At 36.8% G+C, this 22,645-nt stretch overlaps 1 protein-coding gene across 6 annotated transcripts in view; it reads right to left on the reverse strand.

Moving 5' to 3' along the window:
* Window positions 1-2,846: 2,846 nt before the first annotated feature.
* MAPK10 (mitogen-activated protein kinase 10) overlaps window positions 2,847-22,645 on the reverse strand; it is a 350,755-nt gene continuing 330,956 nt past the window's right edge. For 5 of the 6 annotated variants that reach the window (XM_073805431.1, XM_073805430.1, XM_019926674.3 and 2 more), the window contains 3 exons: window positions 17,557-17,620; window positions 15,777-15,854; window positions 2,847-3,739 (listed from right to left, as the gene is read on the reverse strand). In XM_073805431.1, the coding sequence (XP_073661532.1) occupies window positions 3,597-3,739; window positions 15,777-15,854; window positions 17,557-17,620 (285 nt within the window). In that variant the 3' untranslated portion in view covers window positions 2,847-3,596. Of the gene's footprint in view, window positions 3,745-15,776; window positions 15,855-17,556; window positions 17,621-22,645 lie in introns of all 6 variants that reach the window. The other variant, XM_073805432.1, reaches the window with a different exon arrangement.

The raw sequence follows: 22,645 nt of genomic DNA on the forward strand, positions 1-22,645 counted from the left end.
GCAGAATTTAGATTTTGCAGTGACTAGTTAAAATTTAAAAGTCTGTTTTGCTTATTGTTTTCTTTTTTCCCTGGCAGGTCATAAAAGGCTTTATGTAATCTCACCTATTCTATTTATTCCATTTGTCAAGGCCTATTTTCGGATTTATCAGTCAGCTGCTATCAGTATCCACAGGTAATAATTTTCTGATAATGATAAAAGATTGAGAAAAAAACTATCCAGCTCCTTGGCCCTCAATTAAATAGTTTACTCCAATTGGAGGGAACTGACCAGACTCTGGTCCACCTGTGGGGTACATTCCCTCAAAGCTCAGTCATCAGATTCTTGAAGATGCAAGATTATTATCAGTTTTTATTCCACAAGAAGAAATTTTGTTGTAAGGCCAATGTATCTCTTTTTAACACATTGGCCCACAAAATACATATAAAAAAATCAAACTGGTAGTGGTGGTTTTGCCAAGATCTCCCAACAATCTAGTTCCTCCTGCGCATAGGCATACAGCTATCCCTCCTACAAAATACTATAAAACACTTCTTTAAGGATTGCTGTGAAACTACTTGCCCTATAGGAAGTGACAGGTTAGGCCTCTCAGTGTGCCAATTTCACATTCTGAAAGGAAGCCCCCAACTACAGGCAGGACCTTCACTTTTTCCAAGAATGTAGACCAGGTGACTTGACACTTCCCTGCCTGAAAAGCAAGAGAGTCCTTTGGAAGTAATAGGTGACTATACAGGAAACATTTGGTTTTTTTTTAAGAAAAGAAGACTCAGTGCAGAACATAGTATATTCTCTGAATTTGGTAATAACATAATCACCTCCTGAAGATACTATAATAAAATGGACCCAAGATTGTGAAGGACCAGCGGGCTTTTGAAATGATTATTCTCTTTGTTGGCCCATCACCTGTCTTGCTTTGACAACCTAGGAAAATTAACTCTATAAGCAGTCAAGAAGCTAACCCTTAGCTCAATTTGTACATGATATTTCACTATGAAAGATTTGTTTCATTTTTTCTTGTCCATAGGGAGTTCTGGCTAAAGGGAATCAGCCCCCAAGAGCCATACAACAGGAGAGATCAGACTAGTAGAGTTTAGGGAAGGTGGCAATAGCAGGGGAGGGGCATTGGCTAGTTCTTGCCTTGTTTCATCTGATTGAAAAAAAAAATCACTTCCGCAGACATGAGAGAGTCTAACTCTCAAGCAGTTCTAAGATGCTGGCTGGAGATTTTCTTCTGTTTTCTGATGTCATTTTGTGGCTGATGAAATTTCCCTTGTGACTCTCTTTCAACAGCTGCCTGCTCTCTGCACTCAATCCTGTGTGGTTAAAGAGCCGGGAGTGGAAAGGCCACAGGTATAGCAAGAGAAGAGCATGGAGAAAGAAGATAAGCAAAGAAAAGGGAATACAGAGAAGAGAAGCTTTAAAAAGGGGGGAAGGGGGTTGGGGGAGTGTGACAGAAAGAAAAGTGAGAAAGCTCATGTGATTGGGGAAGCATTTTTAAAATCAGGTTGTCTGCAATATTAATCAAAAACTCTGGCAGCAAGATAGAGAAACTGGGCCCCTGCTATTCCAGGAGACAAGCGGCACAGTCTAACGTTTTTTCTCTCCATTTGAAACAAATGACCTCTTGTCATGAATCCTACTGTGTGAAGCAATACCATAAATGGCAGCATTGCTCCCATGGCGATGGTCAGGGTTGACTCTATTGCTTGAAAAGAGACACAGCTTTCCTACTGTTGTGTTTAAGGCAGTTTTCAGAGCACTGGCATTCTTGTCTGCTCTGTTTTCAAAGGGATTCCATTTGCCAGTCATCTCACACATATCAACCACCCATCCCATGCGTTTCACTTCTTCTTCAGGTGAAATACCACCGCACTGGTGAGCACCAAAATGGTCAGAGTGCAAAGAGCTGTGATGAATACTTCACCAAAGTGAATAAGAAGAGAAGCCTCGACCTGGTCCCTATTATTGCTGAGAAGTCACCCTGGTATCGCCTTGTATAGAATCAGGATGTTTCACAGTGCCTCCTTAAGTGCCCAGGAAAGCACTTTCATTTAATTTGAGCTAAATTCAGGAGATTTTGCTAAACATTGACATAAATGCTTCATGGCTTTTAAGACACTCTATTGCTAAAGCTACTTAGCAGCAGTAACTTATGGGCAGAGTTATTGCTGTCATGTCACCTGCGGTACAAAACTCAGATGATCAGCCCTTCTTGGATTGTTGAAATGTATGAAATAAACAAATAAACATGAAACATCAGCCATATTAAGGAGTCGCGGAAACCCCTGAGGAATGTCTGTGGAAATGTTTTCAAAGGCTAACCTGAGGATCACCCTGGGCTTTGGGTATTTTTTAAGTAATTTCTTTTTTTAATTCTAGAAGAGGGCAGTAATATTTCTTCTCTAAATAAGACCTTGGCAAGGTATAAACCTGGAAAGTAGCACACTCATGGAAAACACAACCTACAATCTAAAAATAGCCTATGTAGGCTCATTTTCTGTTAGGGATACCGTACGGAAGCAATTCCACTGTTTCAGGGAAGGGTTCTTACCATCAGATATGTACACACTAACCCTGCCTCTTCACCTGACAGTTGTGACACATAATTTGTAAACAGCAAATGGGGTCTCCTTTCTAAAATATGAATGTCGGTGTCTCCTAGTATCTGGCTAATAATCTCCTTCAGGCCTTCCTCCGCACTGCCCCACCACTCTCTATCAGAGAAAAGACCCTCAGTCTTTATTCCTGCCTTCCTTCTAAAGGTCAGAACACATTTAGCACCTGGAAACTGTTACCCCCTCCCACCCCACACTGTACATAAGCATCACATATGTTCTTTCTAGAAATTGGTATACAGGTGCCATTTAATCAGTTCAAATTTGGAAGCTACATCTTCAAGGGTCCAAGAGAGCTCACTCCCCCCATGTTCCCCCCTTTACATGTTTTCTTGTAATACATACAGCTTAATCAATTAACAAACTAAATAGCTTATATACTGGCAATATATTACAGATGGGTTTATGTCAGAGTAATAGATCACATGAAATGGACCATGTGGTACCCCAGTGCGTGATGTCTTGGTAGAGCCCTGAGGACACGGACAGTAGCATCTCTAAGTAAGTATGCTGTATGAATACAGACACATGCGGATCTGTATCTACATCCATCTGACTAGGCCAAAAGGAGCAGGTAGATGCAAGATAGAGACACACACATGCTGGATGGGACCACTGCACACCTTGTCATGCCATTTGAAAGGGCAGTTATAGGTCGCTGGTTCTGCAGCCATTAAAATTACACTTTATGGAAAAGGCTTCTCTAATTGTGTTTGATTTGCTTTCTGTAGTAAGCATCGTTAGAAGAAGACCAAAGCAAGAGCAACTAGAAGTTAAATATACATTTGGCTTAGCTGCAATACAGAACTCTGGAGAAGAAGCAGGCTGAAAGATTTGTTTCAATTTTAGGCTTGGATTCTCTCCCTTGCTGTTTTCTTGTCGTTGCATATCTGTGTTTGTGTGTGTGCGTGAGTGTCTGTGTGTGTGTGTTCCATCACATCATCTCCTGAAGAACGTTGGGTTTCGCAGGCAGGCGGCTAGTCACCTGCAACAACCCAGGGGTCCTGCCGAGGCTTCCAGGCTGCTGTCAGTGTCAGATGCCAGGGTCTGGTCGGTGGACATGGAGGAGATATCGTTGACAGACGAGGATGGAGGGAGACTCTCACTGGTGTTCACTGCTGCACCTGTGCTAAGAAAATGAAGACCAACATGACTAAACCTGGAACTGGACTCAGCTGAATGTCACTCAGGTTGCAGGCACGGGCACATACGATGGGGATGTCTGGTCCATCACTCATTCAACAAACTTTCATAGAACAACGAATACAGAGCACTGTATTAGATGGTGAAAATCAAGATAACAACACAGCATCCCTGGTCACAAGTTATTCACAGGCTAATGCAGTAATTGTCAAATTTCACTCTACCTTAGAGATCACCTGTAATGCTCTTAAAGGAAAACAAAAAAATAAACAATAAAACACCACTAAAAACCCCAATCACCCCTTGTAACTCCAATATTGTAATACAGTTGGCCTTGGGTGAAGTCAAGGCATTTGCATGTTTTAAAAGCTCCCCAGAGACTGTGGTGTCAAGGGCTGAAGACCACTGTTCTATGGAGAAGGCAAATGAGCAAAACCCTTTAATGTAATCATCTGAGCCTGGATGCTTTCAAATTCAGTGAGCTAAAACAAACACACATAAGATGCCTACCCCAGAAATATGGGCTGAGGGGAAGCCCAGAAATCAGAATTACTTGGAGGCTACAGCTCTAGAGAAATGAACGTATATTAAGTAAATATTATTACATAGTCATTAATTTGACATCAAACTTAAAAGTCCGTATGGAAAAGCCAACTAGGACTGTGGATGAAAGTTACCATAGACCAAAAAAAGAATAGAAGCCGGAGCACACCTCTTGATTGTGTGTTTACTTTCCAGCAGACTTGCTTACCTGGGAATCTCCAAATAAGAACTCTGAATTACTAATTTAGATTAATTTGCAAAATTTTAAAAATTTATCTGCTATGTGGGAATATAAAGACTTTGAAACTCTGAGAAGAAACTTGCTCATGGTAATCACTCAGTAAATACTTGCTGAGCTACAACAGCTTTGAGAACCACAAAGGAAAGATGAGCCAGTGGCATTGTAAAATCGGATTAAACCAGAGCACCCTGGAAAGAGTCCAATTACTTTTTCTCTTTATAGATTCTTTATACTCAAGCAATATGGGTGGTAAAATGTATGTTTTGTGAAATAGTTCGCTATTAAAAATATCTAAAGTATAAGCATCTAAAATAAGAGATGAGGAATTCTCACTACATTGTATTTTATTTGAGCAAATATAGTGTGTAAGATTTATTTGGTGAAAATCATAAATCCCAAATAAGATAGTGTTATCAGATAGATCTAATAATTCAGAAAAAAAATCTAATGAAGTGGAGAGGTTAACACAATCTCTTTGTTCCTGGCGTAGACATTTGTTGCCTGCGGAAAAAATGTGATTAAAATGTGACATTTGGACTTCCCTGGTGGCGCAGTGGTTAAGAATCCGCCTGCCAATGCAGGGGACACGGGTTCGAGCCCTGATCGAGGAAGATTCCACATGCACAGAGCAACTGAGCTCGTGCACCACAACTACTCAGCCTTCACTCCAGAGCCCATGAGCCACAACTACTGAGCCCGCATGCCACGACTACTGAAGCCCATGCGCCTAGAGCCCATGCTCCGCAACAAGAGAAGGCACCGCAATGAGAAGCCCGCACACCGCAACGAAGAGTAGCCCCCGCTCACCGCAACTAGAGAAAGCCCGTGTACAGCAACAGAGACCCAATGCAGCAATAAGTAAGTAAGTAAATAAATAAATAACAAATATTTTTTTAAAAAATGTGACAGTATCTGGAGAGGACACACACACATAAACTAAAACAGATTATATGTACCCTATATGCTTTTTAAATTTTTGTTTGTTGATTATAAATATATTTATGTAAATTATGAGAAATATAAAAAATACAGGAAAAAAGGTAACAATATGCACTCATCCTCAAATTAATGATAAGAACGGTTAAACTTCTGTTATATTTCTTTCTAGTCTTTTTGCTAGGAAGTTTCTTTAACTGTAATCATTTAATGTATATCCATTTGTATCCTGTATTTTCATACACAAAAGGCTTATGCATTTTTCATGTTCTTAAAAGTATCTGTACTTCCTAATCTTAAACTCTTAAAAGTATCTGTACTCTTAAAAGTATCTGTACTTCCTAATCTTAAGTATCTCTAGATTTTTAAATCTGTCTTGTTAACATCTTCCTGTAAATAATTTTACTCTCATTATCAGAAAAAATATATAATGTGAAGTTATCTGGTTTCAATTTATTCCAACTTTACTTAATTATATCCTTTACAGATATGGTGCAGAGCTAGTTCATTTCCTCTCATGACATATGCTAGTAGATTTCCTATATCAGCAGACAACCCTTGATTACATAGCCCAAATACCCAGCTCTGCTTTTCTCCTTGATTCTAGATTAAATTATACCAACATCCTCATGTTCTTTCATCAGCTTTGGCCTGTAATAATTGAGCATCACTGTGATAGGCTTCTCAGAATCATATTCAATTTTTCCACATCATTATTAAAGGGTAGCGATTAAAACTAGATATAGGATTCTAATAAAGACTTGATCAGTTGTGGGCCAACAGAGTGAGATTACTGTCCATTTATCTCCTAGATGATATATCCCTATACTACAGATGGCTTTCAAATCACAGTACTAGAGTTTAGATTTAGTTTTGACTTGAAATATAAAATATTGCCCATGTAAATTTTTTTAACAGTTTCATTGAGACAAAATTCACAAATCTAATTTGTACAATTCAATGTTGTTTTAGGATAGTCACAAAGTTGTGCAACCATCACAAGAATCAATTTGTAGTGTTTTCATCACCCCAAAAGGAAACCTTATACTCTGTTTCTTACCAACCCGAGGCAATGACTAACTTACTTTCTGTCTCTATAAAATTGTCTATTCTGGACATATCAGTTAAATGGAATCATACAATATGTGACCTTTTGTGACTGGTTTCTTTCACACAGCATAATATTTTCAAGGTTCATTTAAATCACTACTTCATTCCTTTTTATGGCTGAATAACATTCTACTGTATGAATACATCACTTTTATTTAACTATTTATTAGTCACTGGTCATTTGATGGACATTTAGGTTGTTTCTACTTTTTGGCTATTATGAATAATGTTGTTATGAGCATTAATGTACAAGGTTTTATTTCTCTTGGGTAAATACTTAAGAGGAGAATTGCTGGGTCATAGAATAGCTCTATGTTTAATATTTGAGGAACAGCCAAACTGTTTTTCAAAGTGGCTTCATCAGTTTACATTCCTACCAGCAGTGTATGAGGGCTCCAATTTTCCCCTATCCTCTCCAACACTTATTATCTATCTTTTTTGATGATAGCCATCCTAAGGTATGTGAAATGGTATCTCATTGTGATTTATTTGCATTTTCCTGATGGCTAATTATGTTGAGCATCTTTTCATGTGCTTGTTAAACATTTGTATATCTTCTTTGGAGAAATGTCTGTTCAGATACTTTGGCCATTTTTTAAATTGTGTTATGTTCTTTTTATTAGTAGATTGTAAGTGTTCTTTATATATTATGGATACAAGTCCCTTATCACGTAAGATTTGCTGATGTTTTCCTCCTATTCTATGGATTGTCTTTTCACTTTCTTTTCTTTTTTTTTTTTTTCGGTACGCGGGCCTCTCACTGTTGTGGCCTCTCCCATTGCGGAGCACAGGCTCCAGATGCGCAGGCTCAGCGGCCATGGCTCAAGAGCCCAGCCGCTCCATGGCATGTGGGATCTTCCTGGATCGGGGCACGAACCCGTGTCCCCTGCATCAGCAGGTGGACTCTCAACCACTGTGCCACCAGGGAAGCCCTTTTTTCACTTTCTTGATGGTGTCTTTTGAAGCACACTTTTTAAATATTAAGTTGGATTTAACTATGTTTTTTGTCATTTGTGCTTTTAGTGTCATATCTAAGAAACCATTTCCTAACCAAAGATCATGAAGATTTACTCCTATGTTTTATAATTTTACCCCTTACATTTAAGTCTATGATCCATTTTGTGTTTCATTTTTGCATATGATGAAGTTGAGATTCACCTTCATTCTTTTGCATGTGGAGATCTAGTTATCCCAGCTCCAATTACTGAAAAGACTATTCTTTGCCCATGGAATTGTCTTGAAATCCTTGTTAAAAATCAATTGACCATAAATATAAGGCTTTATTTCTGCACTCTGAATTTCATTTCAATGATCTGTATGTGTATATTCATGCAAATACCACACTGTCTTGACTATTACAGGTTTATGATAAGTTTTGAAATAAGGAAGTGTGAATCCTCCAACTGTGTTCTTTTTCAAGATTGTTTTAGCTATTCTGTGTCCCTTGGCTTAATGCAAACCAAAAAGTATTTTAAAGTATCTCAACAAAATACACCTGGTATCCTTTTGAGATAAGCTTTTTCTCCTTTCCTGGTTGAAATTGATTATGTGGACATGTTCCAATCGTCACAGTGAAAGCTGAGTACTGATTCAAGCAGGGTGAGATAAGACTCAGCTGAGATTAGGCTCCCTTATAAGATTGATGTTTACAAATAAACACAAACCCACAACAATGGCAGCTAGAGAAATTATACAAAAAATATTGAGGAAATTTCCCCAGTAAAAAACAAATTTTTACCTATAAATAATTCTGAATGAAGGCAACAAAAGTCAGGGCAGCTTTTAATAAATTCTTCATATACAGAGGATCACATTCCTACTGCACCTATTTTATAATCAGCATATTTTCAATGTACTTACCATTCTAAATGTTATGACATATGGGTTAGCCCATTATATATAGTTTTGTCACATGATTACTTCATGTTTATGTTTCCCTTGCTTCTTTTGATTTCTTTCATTATATTTCTTAATTTCTTCTATCTTCCTCTATCCCAACTCTTGAGCACAGAATAAGTACTCAGTTTAACAAAACGCTGAGTATCTTTTGTGTGTACTCTTCTAGAGAGGTTCTGTGAGGGAAAGCAAATTTCTCCCTGCTATGAAATGGATGAAACTGCTGACCTAGTTTTGGCTAAGGGAAATCACTTTGTTGTAGTTGTCTTTCTTCTCCTTTTGTTCATCAGCTGGCTTTCTGTAATTTCTATCTTCTATGTTGGAATGGTTCTGCCATCTATTTTATCAAAGTTGAATGCAAATTATAGTTGGTATTCAGTTACTCAAAGTTCAGAATCTTTATCAGCTGTATTTCTAGGGTTCCGTAGATTATTGTTCCTGATTTCTTATAGCACAAATGTATTAAAAGAGGTTCTCAACCTCTCTTCTAATGCTTCCTCTATAAAATCTCCATTTCATTCCCATGAGAAGGGTTGTATGAGAAGAGTTCCTCTTTATACAGTGCTATGATGGGAGAATCATGTGTATTATCTAGTGGTGTGCTGGAGTAGCTTTTAGTTGCTTTTGAGAGTCAGTTATTAGCATTTCTTTCCAACTCTGCCCTCACTGATGTCACATCAGTAGCTTGAAGTTGATCACAGTGAGAATATTTACAGCATAGAAATTAGTAAATGCTATAATCAGTCATTTATTTAAAAGAGATGGTTGTTAAAATTTGTCCCCCACTATAATATAAAAAAAATTTTACTTTTGTATTACTTTTTCTATTGCACCATAATATATGCCTCTTGACTGTAGGCACCTCTGGCTTTACAGGATGATCCTCTCAAGTCTGTTTTTTGTGTAGGCAATAAATGAACATTTAAACCATAAAACCAAACACAAATAATAGAAGGGTCCAGGCATAGATTTTGGTTTCAAGTTATTAGTTTACTGCCAAACAGTTTGTGACAATCTTTTAAATAGAACTGAACTGAATTCAACTTGATTATAATGTCCACTTGCCCAGGATATACTAGCAGTGTGATAAATATCCCTTCTTCCTATATTGTTTTCAGAGAAATCAGTAAAGATACACATTTTTTAAAATGTTTTATCATCAGTAAAGCATTACAAATTTTTGTCAATAAAAATGTCATTAAAATTAACTGAAAATATGAACAGAGTTGCAAACAAAAAATACTAGCTACTTTCAACTTTACCCGGAAAAAATTAGGTTTTATGGAAAGAAGTAACTTACAATAACAAAAATTTATCAGCTAGAAGTTATCTAGCCAAAGGTATTCATTATTTCAGGGGAAAAGGTTGTGCTGCTTTTTAAAGGAAATTATTTTCCTGACCTATCCAAACATTAAAAAAAAGTAGACATAAAGAATTAGAAGAACTACTATAATTTTTAAAAAATCACTGAGTATATTCCTTCTCTGTCTTTGTGATCTTCAGCTTCAATTTGTTTGGGGCTGAGGTTTTTAAGTAAAAAAATTATTGGACTAGATCTATGACTAATTGGGAGGGACACACTCCCATGGGGTGCAGAATATGGAGGGGGAAGGGCTATATGTTAAAATCACCTGAAGAGCTTTATCTTCCATGTAGAGTTTCTAAAAAATCTCTACCCATCCTGATGTTAAGCATCCCTATCTTGCTGAGTCATTGTTACTTGTGGGAGGTTTCCTTCTCAGGCACAATGAGGCGGTGAACAGACTGAGAGCTAGATGACTTCCTAGTCTGTTCTAGCTCTACCGTTCTATAACAAATACTTTTAGATGAAAATTTATTTATATTCACTGACTGCTATTCCCTCAGCAATCTTTGCAAATCAATTCAGAAAGCAAGCAGCCATACTATTGAAAATAAATCACTATTCAAGTGAAATCAGATAGCAGAAGGGAGTACAATTATTTACTTAGAAATGTATCTGAGGTTTAGATTTATTACTTATTGATATACAAGTCCATCAATAAATTTCAAACCTGTGTATTATTAGGCAAATGTACATTTAACTTCCTATTTACATTTTAAAAAGCATCACTAAAACATGAGTTTGGATATTAGAACAATTTTGTCACTGAGAAACCGCATTAACTTATTCCCTTGCTGCAGGGCTCCCAGCATTGTTGTGACTGAATATTAAGGGCGTCTATGTTGTAATATTACTTCATCCTAGCTATTTACAAAATAAAATGTGATATGCAACATTAATGAGAAAAGGTGAATATAATGAAGAATGCAAAAAAAGCTGACTTTTCAAAAGTTTTCTTGGTAATTGCTTTTTCTTTCCAGCATAGGTTACTGTATATATATGCACACACACACATACACACACACACACACAGTAGTGTTCTAATAAAAATTTAACAATTGGCTCTCTGGGGGGAGGAATGCCTTGATTTGTAGAGTCAGCCAATTTCTATGTCTTAAATCTTACATGGTAGATTTCAAGCTACAATATGAGGTCAAAAAACTCATAGTTGGATGTATACAAGTGGCTCTCATGAGCTGCAAGAGTCAACTCCAGCACATGGCTATTCTATGTCTCCACATGATGCACACAAATACATCAGACACAAATATGTCATATAATATATATTATACATATGATTTCTCAAAATTAAGCCAGGAATATTTTCCTTTAAAATCATGTTGTGAAAGACTGAATCTATAATCATTTTAACTATAAATTGTTTAAGCCAGTCAACTATAGTTTAGAGCATACGTAGAAGGTAGATAATTTAGTATTGTTACAGGTAGTTGGAATGGTTAAAAAATAGTTTGGTCTTTTCACATACACATAGAGCCTACATGGCATATTTTATAATTAATCATTAACATATTAAACTAAACAGGCATGCAAAAGAAATTGAGGAATATGCATTTCTAAAAATGAATAAATCAAACAACCACCTGAAAGCAGCAAACCTTTATATCTGAAGCATGAGCAAATGCCAAAAGCAACAATTTATGTACTGATACTTGGTTAATTTATCTTCATGGTGATTAATAGGGTGAATAAATATTTATTGGCATAAGAACATACTGAATCGCCTACTATATTAAAGTTATAATCCTGTCCTGAATTCTGTCTTTGGAATAGCACCAAGAAACATGCTGAGGGAGGACCTGAGCAGCAATTTTCAAATATTTATCAAGCTACTATTATATGCAAGGCACAACACTCAGGCACTGCATGATACACAAAAGTGAATACATACCATCTTTCTTCTCAGTGAATTTCAATCAATAAGGGTAATAAGACTATGTTTAAAATACAGGTACTAGTAGGACCCATATGAAGAAAAAATTCTATTCTTTGGGAAGATATGAAAAGTATTTTGGAACAGATATAAAAAATATTTTGGAAGAAGGTGATATTCAATAAGAGAATACTTATGAATGGGCAGCATTCCAAAAGGTGGGGATCCAGTCAAGTAAGACAATGGCAATACAGGACCCTAGAATTGGTGTAGTATGAAAGGTAGAAAAACGTGGATTACAGAGGGCTATCCATGTCAGGGAGAGGTTACTAGGCTTAAATTATAAGTGATGCAAAGCCATTGGAGGCATTGATCAGTGGAATTATTGCTCAAACCTATAGTTTTGAAATATCAACTTAGGTAGAGACTGAAGTCTGGAAAATTATTTCAGGAAAACTTCAATCATAACACTGTTAAAGGAAAGGCATGGTAATTAGATGTAAGACATCCAGCAAACAAAATTTTTAGGATGTAGAAAATGACTCAGTCATAAGGTGAGTATGGAGTAAAAGATCAATCAGGGGTTTCAGGCTGGGAGGCTAAGAAAATAGAGCTGCCATTAATAGAAATGGGAAAGTTGAGAAAAAATTTACTGCTGAGTGGGTGAGTCTAAATAGAGAGGATGTGTTTGATTTTAAACAAATTGAATCTGAATTGGCAGCAATCTCATGCATTCTGGCCAATATTTTAATTTCTCTATGACTAGTTATATTCATCATTAAATATTGTAGTGGAATTCGTTTATTTTCCAGTCATTCCAGAAATAACAAACTGCTCTGTAAACTAGTCTTCGGCTTTATTCACCTTAAATGTATTTCTTGCAAACTTAAAAAGGATTTACTCGGTCAGGACTCAGGTTCATCTATTCAGAGCATGTAGAAATTATTTATGTCAATAGCCTTAGACACTGTTCGGGAAAATTATCCAACACTTGGGATTAGTGCAAAAAATGAGCATGTAACTTTTTAATATCATACTTGAGCTTTTTTTTTTTTTTTTTTTTTTTTTGAAGTACGCGGGCCTCTCACTGTTGTGGCCTCTCCCGCCGCGGAGCACAGGCTCTGGATGCGCAGGCCCGGCGGCCATGGCTCACGGGCCCAGCCGCTCCGCGGCATGTGGGATCTTCCCGGACCGGGGCACGAACCCGCGTCCCCTGCATCGGCAGGCGGACTCTCAACCACTGCGCCACCAGGGAAGCCCAATACTTGAGCAATTTTTAACAAGCCCTCCTAAGGGTCATCTGACTGTTTTGTGGAACATAACTTTTTGGACTTAATATTCTCAATTGATTAGGGTCCAGACGTTTTACAACACTGTAAACTCGTAGAAAGCTGATAAAGTGAAACTCTGTTTTTTTTTTTTTTTTCTGCCTGGTATAAAACATAACCACAAAGATAGGTCTGGTTGCCCTGTAGGACATTTACAAGTTTTGATTTAATTTAGTAATCTTATTTCAGTGTTCTTTTTTCCACAGACTATGTAAATCCTAATTTCTCATATCTTCATGGAACTGCTATTCTGCCATTTCCCTCATTAATGAGTTAAAAGAAACTTCTTCATGCAATCACTTTATTTTTGCATAAGAATTATGGTTTTAATGATTAAAGAATTAGGCCTTAATAACATACAAACTTTGTTCCTTTACCAAATACTTAAACCTTTCTTCATACAGCAGATCATTCATTAATTAATGATTAATTGATCTCACTTGTACCATTTCTAATCCCATTTTTCCCACTCTGAGCTGTACAGTTTACATAAAATGAATCATGGGAATAAGAAGACTTTTGTAGAAGTGTTGTGAAAGTATTGAAAAGAGAATTATGAATTTTTATGTCATCACAGATTAGTTGCTGTGGAGACCTGGTTGGGGCCAAGGGGAAAGTGGAGGAGGAGATGAGCAGAAGATAGGGCGTTCTGGAGTGGGTGGCATGATTCTGAGCTCTTTGTAAAAAGGAAAAAAGACGAATTCATGATAATTTCAAATAAAGATGACACTCTGCTAAACTTGTCCAGTCCCAGCCTGAGATGCTAGGTCACCCTTCACTGGATCCTGGTATTTTGTCTTCTTAATGATTATAAGAAAATATGTTCTGGCCATTATGGGAATTCTTAAGGTAAGGAGTCTTTCTGCCTTAGCAGATGGTACCTTGAGGCTGTAGGATTCAGTCTTTGAGTTCTTTAATCAGCAGCAGATAGAACATGCAGGTAAGTTAGAAGCAGCTTCTACAGACCTGTATTGATATGGATGCTAGGCTGAATAAATAGGGTGGGTAGACTACCAACCCCAATGATTCCCTTAACCCTCTTTGAGGAAAGGGAAGACTTGAGATAGAATTGGACATTGCCTCAAATCTAGAGGTGAGAAACGCAGGTCATACAAGAATTGCATCTGTTTGGGCATCAGAGTGGCTGTGGGTACAAACTAAAGAGCAGTTATCAGTGTGAAGAATTGATTAATTCATTCTACCTGTTTCCCGAAGCAAGTTAAAGTGCATGGTAACCTCCATACCACTATGGAGAAGACTATGGAAGTTCCCTAAAAAACTAAATATGGAACTACCATATGACCCAGCAATCCCACTGCTGGGCATAGACCCTGAGAAAACCATAATTCAAAAAGGCACATGCACCCCAATGTTCATTGCAGCACTATTCACAATAGCCAGGACAGGGAAGCAAGCTAAATGCCCATTGACAGATGAATGGATAACAAAGATGTAGTACATATATACAATGGAATATTACTCAGCCATAAAAAGTAACAAAATAATGCCATCTGCAGCAACATGAACCTAGAGATTGTTATACTGAGTGAAGTAAGTCAGGCAGAGAAAGACAAATATCACATGATATCACTTATATGTGGAATCTAAAAAAAATGGTGCAAATGAACTTATTTACAAAATAGAAATAGAGTCACAAATGTAGAAAACAAACTTATGGTTACCAGGAGGGAAAGGGAGGGGAGGGATAAATTGGGAGATTGGGATTGATATATACACACACTACTATACATAAAATGAATAACTAACAAGGACCTACTGTATAGCACAGGGAACTCTACTTAAACCTCTATAATAACCAATATGGGAAAAGAATCTAAAAAAGGGTGGATATATGTATATGTATAACTGATTCAGTTTGCTATACACCTGAAACTAACACAACATTGTAAATCAACTATACTCCAATAAAAAGTATAAAAAAATAAAGATGGAAATGAAAAAATAAAGTGCATGGGAAAAAATTATACATCAAAGGTAGGACACCAGGTCTACTTTCCTCTAAACTAATAATCTGCAGCCTACATTTTTGCCAGCATGATCTAAGTGTTGTTTAAATCTAAAGATATTCTCTTTCTATTCAAAGTGTAAGTCTTAGGAAAAATATACTAGCATTAATAAGTATAAGTAAATTACCTCAAATAATTCTAAAGCACATTAGTAAGATCAGTAAAATATGTATATGTACAAATGTGTGTTAGATTCTGTAGATTGCAAATTGAAATATTTTCTATGCTGACTTTAAGTGGATCTCATCTTGGTTAAGGCTTCAACTATGGTTACATCAACCTTGCTAAGAGTGCAAACATTAGAGTGAATGAAGGAAAAGGTTTTGGCTGGATGGATTCCTGAACTCTACATTGACTCGGTGGTCAAGAGGGCATTATCGTTCTGAATTTTGATGAGGCACAGTTACCCTTTAACCAGCCCATGTTAACATTTCTTTAAGATTCCTTATTTTCTTAAAATAAGTTCTGAAAGAACTCTTGTGCTAGGTCATTATAATCAGAATAATCAGAATGAATGCCACACTAAATATCAAAAGAATAAAACTAAAATCATTTGAGGGAAAAACAGTCATGTGATATTAGTTCATGTGCTCTATTGGCAATGTTATTGACCGCAATCTCTCCTTAAGGCCAAGAAAAATACACAAGTATCGGTTTATTGGTTATTCACTGAGAGTGAGTACCTGAAGGAGAAGGCTGTCCTTTCACAACACCATTCTTAGTCTTTTCTTCTGAATTCATGACTTCCTTGTAAATAAGTTCTGTAAGAAACAGTTATCAGTGTTATAAAAGTCAATTTTCTCCTTAACCCAAAGAGGAGATTCATTAGTTACCGACAAGTAATAACATGTTGGTGGGGCTGAGTAAATTACAAACCAAGTGGAATTTCTTTGCTCTTCTATTTCTACATTTTCTTGAAATAACACAGAGCCTGGCAAAAGTAGGTGCTCAATAAAGCATTTGACCAAGAAAATGTATGAAGAGTACACGTTACTTGTTTTCTGAATTCTTTGGGAGATTTCTGATGCATTCTAATTTTATCTCTTATGGATTTTAATGGCTCAGTTTTGAACCTCCATTTTTCTTTTATGTTCACTTCCTAAGAGATACACATATTCTTCTTGTGGCTTTATATTGTTACTTTCTATCAGTTTTCCAACTCTTATTCATCTTTTTGCTAGATTCAAATCTTGGATTTGTAAAACTAAACTTGCATAAAATCCAATATTAAAAAATTATTATATTTATTCCCAAACTTGCATCCATTTCTGGCTTTTTCATTACTAGAATTAAAAATATGTATATCTTCATTACTTTTTACTTTATAGCTTTTAGCTACAAATTATTCTGTGCCATTCATTCATGCTTTGCAATGGCTTACAATTTATATAATCATCATCCTTTACAGGTATTTCTTCAGTTTTTCAGAATTTAGTCTATGTCCATCCTCCTCGAGTGATATTTATACCCTATCACTTACCTAATCATGAACACCTGAGTGCCTTCTGGTCTTTATTTAGATCAAATCTTTTTCTGTCTATCATCCTCATCTTTTTTTTTACTTGATCTACTGTTTATACGTGCTTATTCTTCCATACTCTCCAACATGACCTCTTGAACAGGGGATTCTCTTTACTAACTTTATAACACTTTTTGCTCATTCTTACCGGTTGGTTTCCTCTTATATCTTCATTCTGGTATTTTCCTCAATTTTTTTTTTTCTTTTCCAAACTTATAATTGTTAATTCTTTCAAGGTTGCTCAAATGTTTCTTCCCTTCAGATCTCCCCTTTATGTTCCTCCTCATAATGACCTAATCATGTGTTATAATCTGCATTTGGCTTTATCATATTTATTCTACTCTGTGGTTATTTATGTTAGTGGAACAATTCTTCTCTACCTTGTCTTACCCTGACTATGACCTTGATCATGCAGTATGTGTTTGAAAAAGTTTTCTTGAAAAAAAAGTTAATTAATGTATTCATTTACTCTTTTCTTACTTTAAAGGAGAATAAGCCACTCAGATACATGAATTTTCATTTAAATTCTCGAGTCCTATAAATCAAGTGAATGAATTCATATATTCACTATCTTTTATTCTATGATGACTAAAACCATCTCAGGCATAATTTTATCCATTTTATGTGATAATTTTATGTATAAACATGGAATGTTTAATTCTGAAATTTTAAATTAAAGTTTGCCCTCCACCATGACAAATATTTTGACAATCAGTACTATTTTTTATAAAGTGTCAGTAATTAATTCCTTTCATTCTTGAGTAAATGCAATACTGTTATTAGTATGAAAAGACAGATGAAGTTTTAGGAGCTTTGAAAATGGTCTAAGAGGATAGCACTTAGAAAATCATCTGTTACTAAATTGTTTTAAAAGGAAAAGCCTTAAAGATGTTTTCTGAGTTTCAATAACGCAAAAGGTACACTTATTTAAGCAGTAGGGTCACCTTTCCATTCTTCAATGGTGTGTTCTCTTTCATCCAGCTGTTTGTCGTATATCTGGGGTGGGGGCTGCAGAATAAAAACAGACAATAAACCTTCTGTAATAAACTAAAAATAACTAAACTCTTACAATGCATGAGAATATTTTGCTATTCATTGATTTTAGTGGTGATCATAATCTCATATAAATTGTGGAGTAATTACAGTGGTACATAAGTTAAAATTTCCCCACAAACTTATGAAGGATTCATTTATATGCCAAATAAGCCAGCAGAATCCAAATCCTGAGAGCTCACTTCCCAAAACCGTCTGATTCAGAACTCAGGTGTAAGCAATTAATATTCAGTCTTTAAAAATCAAACGAGACACTTGATTACAAGGACCCAGAGGCTATTTCCTCCATTCACTAGCCCTATAATAGAACCCTACTAAAACTATCCCAGACTGATAAGATTTTGTTCCATTTTAGACACCTGTGAAAAAGACTCTTTGTTTTTTATTATTATTATTATTTTTACATCTTTATTAGAGTATAATTACTTTACAATGGCATGTTAATTTCTGCTTTATAACAAAGTGAATCAGTTATACATATACATATGTTCCCATATCTCTTCCCTCTTGCATCTCCCTCCCTCCCACCCTCCCTATCCCACCCCTCCAGACAGTCACAAAGCACGGACCTGATCTCCCTGTGCTATGCGGCTGCTTCCCACTAGCTATCTACCTTACGTTTGGTAGTGTATATATGTCCATGCCTCTCTTTCACTTTGTCACAGCTTCCCCTTACCCCAAGTCCATTCTCTAGTAGGTCTGTGTCTTTATTCCTGTCTTACCCCAGGTTCTTCATGACATTTTTTTTCTTAAATTCCATATATATGTGTTAGCATACGGTATTTGTCAAAGACTCTTTAATACCTCTCAACAGATCGTACTACTAGTTCCCAGTGTAAAGAAATATTTAGATCTAATCAATTTTTTGTGTGTGCAAAGCATCATAAAACATCTTTATACATAGCTGTGTGCTCTATATTTAAATGATTTAAGATATTTTCCCCCCTCAGGCAGAAGCAGCTGCCAGTTGTCTAGAGAGATGGGTCACCTTGAACCCCTGAGTGGCCCCTGAGTTAACCCTCTCTAGGAGAAATGATGTGACAGGACCTTTAGTCTAACATTGAATCAGCATTCCTCTTGCTATGAGGAATTTGGACGTGGAAAAAGAGAAATTTTCACGAATCTAGGTGCCTTCCAGGAAGGAAGGTCTCAGATAGATTCCCTAACCTCTTCCTACCAATGTTTGGACCTAGGGAAATCTATCACGGTGACATAGAGTAGCTCCAACTCAGCTCAAGTAACACGGAAAGAAAAAAATCTCTTGGAAAAATAGAGGTGAGAGAGGATAAGTTGAGGAGGTATATTGGCTAATAATGGCTTCAGGGCAAAGAAGAGCTACGAAATGTCTGGTGTCATGAGACAGGGTCCCAGAATTCATGCTGTCCAACACTCCAAAGGCAGCCATTTTTTTGTAAGAAACTAACAGTTACTCAATAAAGTGACTCAGGTCTATTAGGACAGCATCCCTCAAAAATGGCTGTTGTAGGAACACATCGGACAATATCTTCAGAGACAGCTTCTGACTTCTGTGGGAGGTTCTTTGGCCTGGGAGCAGTACCCTAATACCACAATGGTTCTTCTTTACCGCATGCAGAATCTCTGGTAGCCTGAATCACAACAGACATGAATACTCATCCTAGCCCTAATATGCTGGGGCAGCCTCACATACTACAGAAGTAGTTGGATATAAAAATATAAGACTTTGATTAGTCGTGGTAGGGCAATTTAACACAATACTGAATTACTGAGAAACATCTACTGATGAGGCCAGACATTCCTTTAAAACCTGTAATTGCTACTGGGACAGAAGGCTTTAAACCAGCTACTGGGATTCAGATGTGGCTGACTGAGTAGCCTTTACTGAAAGAGCTAAACAGAACAAGACCCCACCCTACCCCATGACACTAGTGAGGACACAGAAACACTGATTATGTAAAGTTAAGGGCACTGGGATGATCGAGCACTGCCCCCAGGACCTGACTGAGGGAGGACCTTCTACCCCAAACTATGAAGAACTTCCCAATTATAGGAATATGATGATTTAATGAGTGAATGAGTAAAACAAAGTTATTTTTGAAAATCTGTGAAACTGTCATCTAAGTAAGCTAATGCAAAGCCAAACTCTGGTTATGTAAAGATGCTTCACCAAGTGGTAGATTTTCTGCTTTGCCTCTTCCTGATCTTGTATAAAGCTGTGGTGAGGTCCTCATCTAAGTGGGCCTTGTCCAGGTGCCCCGCAGACCAGTGTGCACAGCTCTCAGAGCTCACACCCCACCCAGAGCTCTGTGCATTGTTGGCGCCTCTTCTAACAATAGACTCAGCTCAGGATCCTGTGTGGCTGACTTCTCCTTGCAGTGGACTTTTCCATTCAAGTTTCAAAATTAAACATGGCTCAAGGGTATAGTTTCTGTCAAAGTTCGTAAATGTTATTTTCTCTTTGCAACAGAACTATTTGAGAGAGGTTTTCCTTGGAGCTTCAGCATACAGCTGTTGCTGATGTAGAAAGCACGAAGTAATAGACTCTAACCACAAGCTACAAAGAAAGAAAGCAAAGTACTGAGTCCAAGATTTCTCCTTTCAATAAACCAATGGGCTGCTTTAAACACACTTGCATTATAGTTATGGTTGAAAGGGGTACATGTTCAGGGTTTGTTTGGGTTTTGTTTTTTTTTAAAGAGAGGATTCAATCACCTGCAGTGGAAGAGTACTTCACATAAAGATGTCTTCTACATAAGAATATAAAATAGTAATTGACCAATAATCCAAAGAGAGTAATGTCATATTCAAACACATATATATATGTGCTCAGTCAGCAATTGTCACATGCAGTGGTCTATAATACTCTCTGCCCCTCCCTGCTAAAGAGAAGCTAGTGGTCTACTGGTCTGTTGTTCCTTTTCCCCACTTTATTAAACAGAAAGGATTCTCTCTTGCTAGGTAACAGTCTAAATAAAAAAGAAATGAGGAGTGGGTATCATGAGAAGGGCCCCAGAGAGTATTTTAGGAGAGTTTAGTAGATTAGAAAAATTTGAGATGTGAGAAAATTAAGGGTGAGAAGAAATTAAGAATAATTTATGGAGAGTTATTAGAGCCTATGATTTGCATGCTTTTGAATATTCTTCGAGACTGGAGATTCCCCTTCTACTATTTTGGGAGATTTGGGCTCTACTTCCCTGATTTAAATTCTTAGAGGAATTTATATGGATTGCATAAACAATAATGGATTAGATGTGCTTTATGATGGCACTATATATACATACACTATTTGTTTCAATTAAATAAGATAAACACATGGCCAAATACGAGTCACTATGATTTAGTAAATATTAGAATTAATTAATTAATTTATTAAATTCATTCATTCAATTAAGGTTTGGGGCACCTAGTATATGCTAAGCTATATTAGAAATTGAGATTTCAAAACTGAATAATGTTACTGCTGACCTCAAGGAGCTCACAATTTAGTGGGGTAAGACTTATGCAAAACAGATAATTAATACACAACATGATAAATAAAAGAAATATGTAGGTGGTATATGGGAGCAGAGTGAAGAAACTGTAACAGAACTGTAGCAAAACCTTTTTCTTTTTGGAGTAGGTGACACCTGTACTAGTTCAGTGAGCAAAAGATGTCTTGGATATTGACAAGATAAAAAGGGAGAGAGAAAAAGATGACTCTAGGCCACAGAAGCTAGAGAATAGAATGGTGGTGGTGGTTGTAGTTGTGGTGGTGGTGAGGTTGGTGATGGTATTGGTGGGAGGTGTGCTTCTCTGCTCCAGTGCACACACATGCAAAGAGAACTGGAACCAGTTCTGTTATTATGAATTATAACTTATGTGGTCAGAAGTGACAAGAGATAAGAGCCGTGAATAGAAAAGTAGATGGGTCAGGGAAAGGCTGGATCAAAGATGGATTTGGTTACCATGATTGGAATGAAGACTTCTTCATAATGGGGGAGAAACCACTGAAGAATGCAATAGAATGGTATGGTCAAATTTACAGCCGGATTGAAGAAAAACACAAACTGAATTCAGAGAGAAGAGTCAGGGAGCTGCTGGATGATCTAGAAAAAAATTAAAAGGTCTGACTGGGGTAGGGAAGATAAAAATGGGTAGAAAATATGGATTCAAGAATACTTAATAAATATTAATAAATAAAATTGGTAGAATTTTGTTTTTGATTGAATGTGATGATGGGAAAGAAGAATGACTCCCAGATTTCTAAGCTGAATAGCTGGACAATGGCAATACTAGTGGAGCCAACTAAAAATATAGAATGGAAAAAGGGAAATGAGCCTAAGTGCTATGTTGGCAGAGATGTCTATTTGATAATCAAATATATGATCTGATGTTCACAGGAATGCTGTTGACTAGAGATGTATAGATTTGAGACTATCAGCAAGAGGTGTTTGCTGAAATCATGGCAGTGGATGAGGTCACCCATGGAGAGTATGCAGGTAGGAAGAGTATAGGGCCGAAGTGGACCCCTAACAGACACCAGAGTTTAAAGGTTGACCAGAGGAAGATAAGTCAAAGAAGGAGGATGAGGGGGAGGAGAAAGGAACATTTACAGAAATCATGGAGAATGAGAATATTACAATGTTATAGAAGTGATCAGAGTTTCAAAAATAGGAATTGGAAGTTTCTTGGAAATGAAACAAATAAAGCTTTTGGCTTTCAAGGCACCAGAAAGGCATGATAGAAAACATGCTTCTGAAATCCACAAAGGTTTCCAAACCTCAGAATTGCCACCACACCCAGAAAGATCCAGGTCGGCTTTTGGTGGGGTACATCAATATGAGCTAGCACCTAAAACACTGGAACAATATAGAAGAAATATCTTCAATGCTAACATGGATATGGGATATGAATAAAAAAATAAACAAAAAGGAACTGCAGAACAGATTGTGACACTGAAAAAAAAAAAAGGTAGTTATATGCTCTTAGATCTGCTCTCCCAACTATCTTTGAGGGCTTGAT

The sequence above is a fragment of the Tursiops truncatus genome, chromosome 5 (assembly GCF_011762595.2).
Source record: "Tursiops truncatus isolate mTurTru1 chromosome 5, mTurTru1.mat.Y, whole genome shotgun sequence".
Classification (NCBI taxonomy): Eukaryota; Metazoa; Chordata; class Mammalia; order Artiodactyla; family Delphinidae; genus Tursiops; species Tursiops truncatus.